The sequence below is a fragment of the Otolemur garnettii genome, unplaced genomic scaffold, assembly GCF_000181295.1.
Source record: "Otolemur garnettii isolate 467f Iridium unplaced genomic scaffold, OtoGar3 scaffold00002, whole genome shotgun sequence".
In the NCBI taxonomy this organism is placed as follows: Eukaryota; Metazoa; Chordata; class Mammalia; order Primates; family Galagidae; genus Otolemur; species Otolemur garnettii.
In genome coordinates, this window is record NW_003852397.1 from 7,815,139 (window position 1) to 7,825,924 (window position 10,786).

The 10,786-nt window shown below is 43.1% G+C and overlaps 1 protein-coding gene across 2 annotated transcripts in view; it reads right to left on the minus strand.

Annotated features, from left to right (window-relative positions):
- The window catches only part of TRAF3IP2 (TRAF3 interacting protein 2), a 46,659-nt gene that overhangs the window by 19,739 nt on the left and 16,134 nt on the right, over window positions 1-10,786 (minus strand). For both annotated transcript variants that reach the window (XM_003781595.2, XM_023513233.1), the window contains one exon: window positions 1,112-1,304. In XM_003781595.2, the coding sequence (XP_003781643.1) occupies window positions 1,112-1,304 (193 nt within the window). The remainder of the gene's footprint in view (window positions 1-1,111; window positions 1,305-10,786) is intronic.

Consider the following 10,786-nt stretch of genomic DNA (forward strand, 5'->3'; position numbering starts at 1 on the left):
TTTTTTTTTTTTAGACAAAGTCTTACTCTGTTGCTCTTGGTAGAGTGCTGTGGCATCACAGCTCATAGCAACCTCAAACTCCTGGACTTAAGCAATTCTCTTGCCTCAGACTCCCGAGGAGCTGGGACTATAGGTGCCCGCCACAACGCCTGACTATTTTTTGTTGCAGTTGCCACTGCTGTTTTAGCTGGCCAGAGTCAAGTTGGAACCCTCCACCCTCAGTATATGGGGCCAGCACTCTACCCAACTGAGCCACAGGTGCCACCCTCAATAAAACTTTTGAGCCACTTATCACTTTCTATATTTCTGAAAAGAAATCGACTCTAATAGGGCCTTCAGATTTCTTTCTATTGTGTAAGAACAGAACATAGTTTTACTCTGAGTACTGTATAAAAGTTGTGCTTAGGGAAGAGCAAACATCTCAACTACTTTCTTTCTAATATTGTCACAAATAGGGAAGCTTCATTTACCTAAGTATATCCTGTGTATTTTAGATTCATAAATTCAGAAAAAAGGAAAACTCAAAGAGTGAAAAGAGAACCATGAGAAGGAAAATGATTAAAGGGTTAGGCAACTGAAATCACGAAAAACCAGAATTGGTTTCCTGGAAGAAGGATTGGCGAGACCTAATAATGGTGCTCGACATGTATGGATGTTTTAGCATAAAAGAAAATAACAGGTCATTTAAAATTCCTATTGAGGATCAGTTGAATTTAAAATGTAAAAGTAAGAAATAGATTTAAACCGAAATAGAAACTAGGTCTATAAAGAACTTGCTAACAGTGGGAATCATTCATAGGAAAACGAAAAATCTATTTGGTGGGCTCAAAGCTCAGGTGAACTGAAAATAAAGATGGGGTGTGACTTAAGAAATACTTTAAAAGCCTTTCCTTTCAGGAGAATTTTGACTAGTCCACTAGTTTTAAATATCTGGTAAAGAGATCCTTGTCAAACAGCTTCCATTTCCTCCTGACCTGAAAAGTCAGTGTGGGGCATCTGTTGTGACTTGGTCACTAACGTAGGAGGCAGGCCGAGGGAATTCAGATATGTCTTGGCTGCGCTGGCATCATTCTTTCATGTTAAGCATGGCTGAAGATTGACCCCGTCTTACTGATACCTGGGAAGCCCTGGAAAAGAGCAGTCTCCATGTGTAGGCCTCTTTTCTTGGTCCCAGGGGCTGGGATAATTTGGGATGACCTTCTGCACAGGGTGCAGCCCTCTCACGCTGGCTCCAGGTAGGGGCTGCCCAGGTAGCGCTGGCTGGATCACTTGCTGGTAGGCTGCTCGAGGGTAGTCGTGGCCATCTGTAGGCAAAGACCACAAAGAGAACAGGGAAGCTCAACCCCTTCGTGTGAAAGAAATAATCTCAGTGCAAATTCTTGTCTTAATACCAACCAAAGGGTCCAGGTACCACCTCTGTGATGTTTGCCATATTTCTGTACTGTTGCTTGCTTGATAGTCCCCATGAAATTGATTCACCTTTTTTTCTAAATAAAAACATCTGTGATATCACAAGTTTGGGGTTCTAATTGGAAAGTTCAAAGAACATTTTAAAAAACTCCTCCCAGGCTCCTATTGTAATAAGATACTTGGAGAATCCAACCGGGAAGACCCTCTCTCACGCCATCATTCTTACCATAATTTCCCAAGTGTCTGGAACCCAGGCTAGAACCACTATACTCTCCTTTCCTTTCCCGGGTGGACACACATGCATACCACTCCCTCTTAGGAAGAAGAAAATGAATGAAAATTTGGTTTATCCTTCTGAGAAGCAGCCAACCAATTGGCAGTACCTTGCAACCTCCTTGATCCTCTCCCACTAAAGTCTATGTGCACTTAAGCCCACACCAGTTTGAAAAAGGCAGGGGGATCGCACCTGTAATCCTAGCACTCTTGGAGGCAAAAGCAGGAGGATCATTTGAGCTCAGGAGTTTGAGACCTGCCTGAGCAAGAACAAAATCCCATCTCTACTAAAATTGAAAAATTAGCCAGGCATTGTGGAGGGTGTCTGTAGTCCCAGTTACTTGAGAAGCTGAGGCAGGAGGATCACTTGAACCCAGGAATTTGAAGTTGTTGTGAGCATAGCACTCTAGCCTGGGTGACAGAGTGAGACTCTATCTCAGAAAAAAAGAGAGAAAAGAAAAGGGTAGGGCTCAGAGCTGGTGATTTTGTGACTGTACAACCTGGGAGAGAGTTGGTCCCAGCCAGGCCCAGAAGCAATAAGGTCCCCAGGGAAGGACAGCTTGTCTGGCCCAGTGAGAGAATAGAATTGAAGGCCAGAGGGCAGGTGCAGGGTGAGAGAGGAGGTCTGTGAGGGATGGCCTAGACCCAAAGGGTTTGAAGTGTTGGGATATCTAGAGAGAGCCAAGTGAGTAGCCTTGCAAAGTGAACCGGGAGCCCCTCCCTGAGATCCAAGCACTGCCACCTCCGCCCAGTGAAGAAGTAGGATAATCCAGGGGGCATAACTAATCAGGATAAGAAGGAACCTGTTTTTTTCAAAAATAAAAACACATATTGTTCTTAATATTTTTTTCTTTTTCTTTTCTTTTTTTTTTTTTTGAGGCAGAGCCTCAAGCTGTCGCCCTGGGTAGAGTGCTGTGGCATCACAGATCACAGTAACTTCCAACTCCTGGGCTCAAGTGATTCTCCTGCCTCTGCCTCCCAAGTAACTGAGACTACAGGCACCCACCACAATGCCTGGCTATTTTTTGTTGCAGCCATCATTGTTTTTGGCAGGCCCAGGCTGGATTTGAACCCACCAGCTCAGGTGTATGTGGCTGGCGCTTTAGCCCCTTGAGCCACAGGGGCCGAGCCAATTCTTTTTTCTTATTACAAAAATAATATCATGGCTGGCGCAGTGGCTCATGCCTATAATCCTAGCACTTTAGGAGGCTGAGGCAGGTGGATTGCTTGAGTTCAAGAGTTCAAAACCCGTTTGATCAAGAGTGAGACCCTATCTCTACTAAAAATAGAAAAACTAGCTGTGTATCATGGCAGGCACCTGTAGTCTCAGTTACTCAGGGGGCAGAAGCAAGAAGATCATTTAAGCCTAAGAGTTTGAGGTTGCTGTGAGCTGTGATGATGCCATGACACTCTACCCATAGAAACAGAGTGAGACTCTGGTTCAAAAAAAAAGGTAATAGCCAAGCTTGCCTGCTGTGTAGGTAGGATATACACAGGAATGTACATATACATACAGTAACATGTAACTAGCAAGTAAGCAAAAAGTAACAGGTAAGGTAGATTGGAACTAGAATGAGAAGGCTGAGAATGTGGCTAAGAATTATATTTTTAGTCTGGCAAGCAGTCAAGAGCTGTTCAGTTTAAGGGAATATTCAAGGGAATGGTGGCCCCAAGTATAGAATGTAAGACAAATAATCTGTATGTTCGCTGATGTGGCCACCGTCTGGACTCAGGAAACTTGGTAGGATGACCCTGGAAATGTGCCCAGTCCAGTTTCTTATACCTGGGCAGATTTCCTGGAGTCAATCTATTGTCTGCCTTGACCTAGGACACCAGCTAGGTCCTTCCGGTCATCCTTCCCATCCTTCCTCTGGTAAAGGAGGCCATGCCATTCCAACTCAGGTTGTTACTGGGCCTTGACCCCATCTCCCTTGCCCTGCTATTGCTTAGGCTGGGTCATTACAATTAGTAGGCGTTTAAGGAAGGGGAGGAGGAGAAAGGGATATGCCTGGGCCTATCCTAGCACCCGGCTGAGGAAGGAGACCAGGACTTGAAGGAAAGCTCTAAGGTGGGGAGATAGGCTGCAGGACCAGGTGTACCACACAGGCTTTGCCTTTGTAGCTTTCTTAGGGAGAGCTAGATATGTTCCAGGAGGTCCGGAGTGCCAGCTGGAGTTTCAGGGACACAGGGCAGGTCACTACTGCTGCTCCTTTTCGGCAACTGGAAGACAGCAAAAACTGCTACTGCTATCAGGTCCCCAGGCAGGGGCCAGCCCTGCTTTCAGATGAGCTTTGAGTAAATGGACCTTCTAAAAACCTAACAGTAGATACAACTCTCACAGGCCTCACATTCCACTTAAAATCCACCATGCACGATCAAGTCTCTCCCTTCTTGAGATTGTCTCCTGCTGTGCTCTTCCTGGCTCATCAAGCTCACCGTGGACACCCCAAGCTCGTCCCTACCTTTGGGACACTGAGCTTGGCATCCTCTTTTCCCAGAACGTTTTTGCCCTAAATCTTCACAGACTGACTTCTTGCCATTCAGTGCTCTGGCCAAATACCATCTGTTCAAAGATGCCCACCTCTTTACAAACCGACTCCATCCCATCCCTTATTTTATTTTATTTTTATCTCGTCTCATGGGTTTGTGTAAGTAAGCATGATTCTTGTTGACTTTTTGCCTGCCTCCTCTATCAGAATATAAAGAGACAGGGACTATGACCATTTGCCATTATGTTTCCAGAGTGCTGGCGCCCAGATGATGTTCAATGAATGAATGAAGACTAAACAGTTACAAAGGTGACTTGCCACACAGGAAAAGAGAAGCCATTTAGGACTGCATAATATGCTCATTAGGAGGCAGGTCCCCTAGACTGCCTGTCATCTGCTGTCCCTTTGGGGAGTTTTGTCAATGACTCTCTCCAGAAATTGGAAGGAGAAGAAAATGTAGAAGAGGAGAAACTTTGCCAGTGGCCTTGAAAGCTTTTACGAGGAAAGGGCTGATAGTAACTCAAGAGAAGTTCTTAATGTTTGAAGCCATTTTTGCTTCCCATATCCATTAATGAGTGGCTAATAATGTTTTATTTGCTTTAAAAGGACTACCAAGCTCTAATCATAGGGTTTTTTTCTTTTCCAGAAAGTGGATGTCAGTGCTGCTAATCAAAAGCCTTTGAATCAAGGTCATATGACTTCTAACAGATTATTTCCCGCGCAACATGTTTTTGTCTCATAGCAACAAATCGTATCATTAAAATCACTAAGGCATGTGGGCTAAGTGTTTGATTAGCTGTAACTTTCATTTCTGAAATGGCCACCTGTGGTAAAAAGTTAGACCAGTTTAGGTGAGCAGAAGAAAATGATCCACCTCATCAGTTTTAAAAACGGATGATATATTCCTCCACACTGTGCTTCCATTGTTTAAAACAAAGAAATATCGAATACCAGAAGAGCAATCACAAAGTAAGCATTCCCTCTTGGAAGGGGGATTTGACTAGTTTGGTCTGAAATTTGACTGGTTGTATGGAAAAGTTGCGGAATAAAAACTATGTTTATTAGGTAAATTAATATGTTTTCATTGCTCAAGTTTTAATCATTCTATTGTCTCAGTATGACCAAGGCTTGCTAGCTTAGTTGGGTACTAGAGCTATAATAATGGCTTTTATTGACCACTTGCTTATATGCTGAGTACTATTTAGCCTCCTTATTCGGGCTTCTAGAATAGGAGGAGAAAGGGATATGCCTTTCTATTTTCCTAAAGAAGTTTAACTCAGACTAAAATCCAGACTGTTTACTATGGCTCCTGCATCCTTTATCATCTGGCATGTTACTCTCTCCTGCTCACCCTGCTCCAGCCTGCTGGCTCACTTTGGTAACTTAATGACACCAAGCTCCTCACTTCCTTGACCTTCTCATTCTTTAAGTTTCAGCTCAAATGACCAGGCAAAGAGACATTCCCTGGCCACCTTGTCTTTAACTGTCTGTTCCAACACACGGTTATGTCCTACACAGAACGTATAATTTGTCATTTTGTTTGCTGATTTCTACTTCTTATCTATCTGTCCGGTAGACTGTGAACTCCATGAAGACAAGGACCATTTGTGTTCCAGGCACCGCTGTATACCCAGTGCTGAGCAGGTGACCTGGCAAATATTTGCTGAATAAATGGATAAATGTCCTGCCTCCTATCTTTTCCTCTCAATTAAAGATGGCCTTTCCACGGCTCAACATCACAAAGACTCTACTCATAACTGGGGATCACTCCTTTCCCAAGGAAGTAGAGAACAGATTTCTTTTTATTCATGCAACAAATATTTACTGAACCTCATCAGCTAGGCACTTGGTGAACAAAGACAAATAGGATACAGTTCTCTTGAGTAGCTCAATATAGATGGAGAGAAAGAGAGGAAATATGTGTGTCTGTGGGTGTCTGTTTTTAAACACAAACCCACACTAGTTAGTGTGTGAGAAGGGGAGGCATGTGAGTCGGCAGCCACCTACTTACGAATCCCTGCTCAAAAATAACTTCCCTGTGGACTTGTTGGCTGTGCCTACAATTCCATCAAGAGAGTTTTTTCTGTAGGAGATGGAAGGTGGGTGATGTGATAGACAAATGATGTGTTAGTTTTGTGGCAGTGTTAATCCCGAAACAAAAATGAAAATCTTGCGTGATCATAAATGAGCACCCAGTACTATATGTTATTTGTTAATCCTGTGATCCTCTTGGCCTGGGTACACACAGTCTTCATGTTACCGGGCTTTTACCACTTGGAATTTGTAAACCAAATCCTAACGAGTTTTTCCATTTATCAATCAAAACATTCAACATTTTTCTTCCTTATTAAGAATGGTATTAAAAGAGTTTATGAGGGAGGAAATAAAATCTGATTTTCAAGCTATTAAAAAACATCATGATATAATGCAGTCCGTGTAGCCAGAAAACAAAATGGCCAACATAAACTGTTACAGGAACTCCCACAGCTGTAAGCAGCTGTGGTTCTTGAAAGGCCTTATCATTTCTTCCATCTGGTTTATTTTTTCCTTACTTGAATGGTGCACGCATCCTAGCATGCAAATAATCACTATCTTGGTCCATAGGAGCAATTATAGGTGTGTACCCAGAGTTTTATTTTATTCAGTCTCCTTGGTAAAGAAAGCAAGAATTTCATAATAAGGTAAAGGCTCTTTAGATTCAATTCCTCCCTCCCCCAATATTTTTGCATCATAGGTTATATTTAAGTGCACAGCCATGAACTCTATTCTGGTGACCTTCAGTGGAAGGATTCCGAATTAGTAGGAGGCCGACTTCTCCAGGAGAAAACACAGGCTTATTCCCTTTCTCATTTTCACCTGCTCTGAATTTCTTTTCTTTTCTTTTTCTTTTTTTTTTTTTTACATGAAAGGGGTGACCAGTAGCCATTTTTGCTTTAACTTGCAAAAAGCTAAGCTATGCCATTTGCATGGTGATCATTATTTATTTATATATTCATTAACGCGTAAGGAAGTAAGGCTCTTCTAAAGCTGAGTAGAGCCACGTAGCCATGGTTTCCAACTGCACAAGCATCCCTTAGGTGAACAGCTCTTTTGAAGTGGTTTTGTTGGCAATTAAGTGCAGTTATAGCCCTGACATGAAACTAAGCATTTGTACACCTGCCCTGAATGCTTAAAATCTGTGCCAGTGAGAGGAATCTGGAAGTAGAGGGGCGCTTTGCAGGACTGAGCTGCCAGATCCATTAAAGTGGCTTACTACCCACCGGCCACTTTCCTCGTGCCTTTGATACATTATCTCATTTAATCCTCACAACCACATTCATGGGAGTCATTGCTGCTGGAAGCCTCTTAAACGTTCTGGGTTGCAGCGTCTTGCAGAAAAATCATAAGCCCTGACCTTCTTCCCTGGGATTAGAGGCCCTCAGGAGCTGGGGCGAGGGCACACACAGGGTCAGTGAGGGCAAGCTGGCCTTCTATACACTTTCACTTCCCCTCACTTTTTTCTTCTCAACTTTTAGGTATTTTTTAATTATGAGAGTGATACTTGTACTTGCAACAAAATAATAATAATAATAACATGTACATAAATTGAGAAGGAAAATAGCCTCATCACCTCTTCATTCCTTTTTCCTCCCCAATGATCATTGTGAAGGGCTAGGGTGTTCCTTCTAGATTTTTTAAACACATACATATAAACATATATAGTTAAAAAAAATAAACACATACAGGATCAACACTGCATCTCACGCATTTCAGCTTAATCTTTTTTACGTCACAATATGTATTTTGCGCTATGTAACACAGGCCTAGTGGTCAGCTGTATTAGTAAATCACAAATTACTTATCTCACCCCCCCCTTTTTTTTTGAGACAGAGCCTCAAGCTATCCCCCTGGGTAGAGTGCAGTGGCATCGCAGCTCACAGCAACCTCCAACTCCTGGGCTCAAACAAATCTACTGCCTCAGCCTCCCAAGTAGCTGGGACTACAGGCACCCACCACAAAGTTTGGCTATTTTTTGGTTGCAGCCATCGTTGTTGTTTGGCGGGCCTGGGCTGGATTCGAACCCGCCACCTTAGGTGTATGTGGCTGGCGCCTTAGCCGCTTGAGCCACAGGCGCCGAGCCATTATCTCACCCCTTATTGATAGCCATTGTTATTTTCATTTTTACTCTAATACGGCAATGCTTTAATAAACATCCTTTTCGTGCATTTTTATATGCTCGTTTAATGTTCTTTAAGTTCGATTCCTACAAGTGAAGCTGCTGAGCCAAAGAGGAAGCACATAGAACATTTTGAAAAATAGTGAAATTACCTTTTGGAAGACTGCACCAATTTATCCTGCTATGGAGCGTGATTGGGTATATTCATGTCTCTATAATCCCACTAATACACTGAGCATTGCCTGAGGCTTTACTCTTTTGCACACCTTCTCTTTAAAGCTTTTGCACTACTTAACATCTGGCGATTCACTTAGAGTCCTATGTGCCCTGGCTCTTTATCTGTCTTCTGTGAATTACCCTAGTCTTCTGTCCTCTATCTTTAACACCTCTCCTCACCCCCAAGATCCTAGAGGTCCCCCACACCTCCACCATAGAAGGATCTAAGGCAGAGAGCAAGGGGAAGGTAACCTGATGAAAGAAAGCAGGTCCTGAGGTAATAAAGACAAAAAGGTTTCCACTTGAGAGGGTTTGCCTTTTCAAGGAGCCTGCCCCCAGGGGCAATGCTTAACTCTAAAGACCTGATTGCTAATGAACAGTGCCATTTCAGGCTTCAACAACAGGAAAAGCATTTTCCAGTGGGAAGGTCTTTCTGGCACCCTTATTATAATGCTGAGTCAATGCTTTTTTGGTCTATCACGGTAAGGCTTTCTCCTGTTAGCAGGTAAAGTCAGCTGCCTAGGACCGTATCACGAATCCTTTGACTAAGTATTCATACTTCCACACATTCATCCAAGAAGTTAACCAGAAATGCAGTTAAAAATTTATATGGCTCGGCGCCTATAGCTCAACCGACTAAGGCGCCAGCCACATACACCTAAGGTGGTGGGTTCAAATCACCAGCCCAGACCCGCCAAACGACAATGACGGCTGCAACCAAAAAATAGCCGGGCGTTGTGGCGGGCGCCTGTGGTCCCAGCTACTTGGGAGGCGGAGGCAGGAGACTCGCTTGAGCCCAGGAGTTGGAGGTTGCTGTGAGCTGTAATGCCATGGCACTCTACCCAGGGGGACAGCTTGAGGCTCTGTCTCAAAAAAAAAAAAAAAAAATTTATATGCACAATGTTTGTCATAGCATTGCTCATTGGCTCAGAAGCTGGAAACTTAACAATGTACTACAATAGAGAATAGGCTGTTAATAATTTGGTAGATCCATCTTCTGAAATACAATGATCATTTTTAAATAATGCTAGAAGTATACTCAATGTCATTGGAAATTATTCTAATTTTACATTAAATATATACACAAAGAAAAAATATCAGCAATAAATGTGTCAATGTCAACAAGGCATTATATTTGGGTGGTGGAAATATGAATACTTTTTATTTTCTTTTTTGAGCTTTAGGGTATGTTTTAATATTAGGGGTGACCAAATACTACTGTTACTATCACAAAAAAAAAAATTGTTTTTTGAGATAGTCTCACTCTGCTGCTCAGGCTTGTGTGGTGTGGCATCAGGCCAGTTGACAGCAACCTCAAATTCCTGGGTTCAAGCAATCTTCCTGCCTCAGCCTCCCCAGTAGCTGGGCCTACCGGTGTGTACCACTACATTTGGCTAATTTTTCTATTTTTTTTAGATACAGGGTCTTAATATGGTGCTCAGACTGGCCTCCAACTCCTGGGCTGAAGCCATCATCCAACATTGGCCTCCTGGGGGGGGCTAGGCTTACAGATGTGAGCCACCAGGCCTGGCCAGAAAAATTATCTTTAAAGGCAGATAGTAGGATGTGAAAAAGTAGTTTATGCTATCATTCTCACAAATTATTTATTTTTACCCTATAAGTTACTGGGAAACACAGCCCTGGCCTTGCCAAGATTCAGTTCTCAGTGATTCATTCTTGATGGAACTCACTGTCACACCCATCTTATTACTGGGCTCTCAGAGCAGGCAGTGGCATCTACTTGCCCCCATCTGTTGGCTTCTCACATCTATTGACTGTGCCCCAGGTCCACAGCTTTAGGCCTCCCTTTTCAGCCCAGGGCCTCATTCCCTGCCCCCGTCCTGTTGCTTTCCCAGATCTTAGCCTCATTCCTGACCTCATTTTCTAAATTATATTTCTCTACCTTCTCTCTGTCTCTCTCTTTTTTTTTTAAAGATGAGTCTTACCCTGTTGCCCAGGATGGAGTACAGTGGCATGATCACATCTCACTGCAGCCTCAAACTCCTATGCTCAAGAGATCCTCCTGCCTCAGCCTCCCAAGTAGCTAGGATTATAGGTACACACCACCATGACTGGTTAATTTTTGATTTTTTATTTTTAGAGATAGGGCCTCACTATGTTGTCGAGGCTGGTCTCAAATTCCTAGGCTCAAGTAAGCCTCTCATCCTGGCTTCCAAAGTTCTAAGATTATAGGCATGAGCCATCACACCCAGGTCCTCCCTTTCATTTTTTTTTTTTTTTT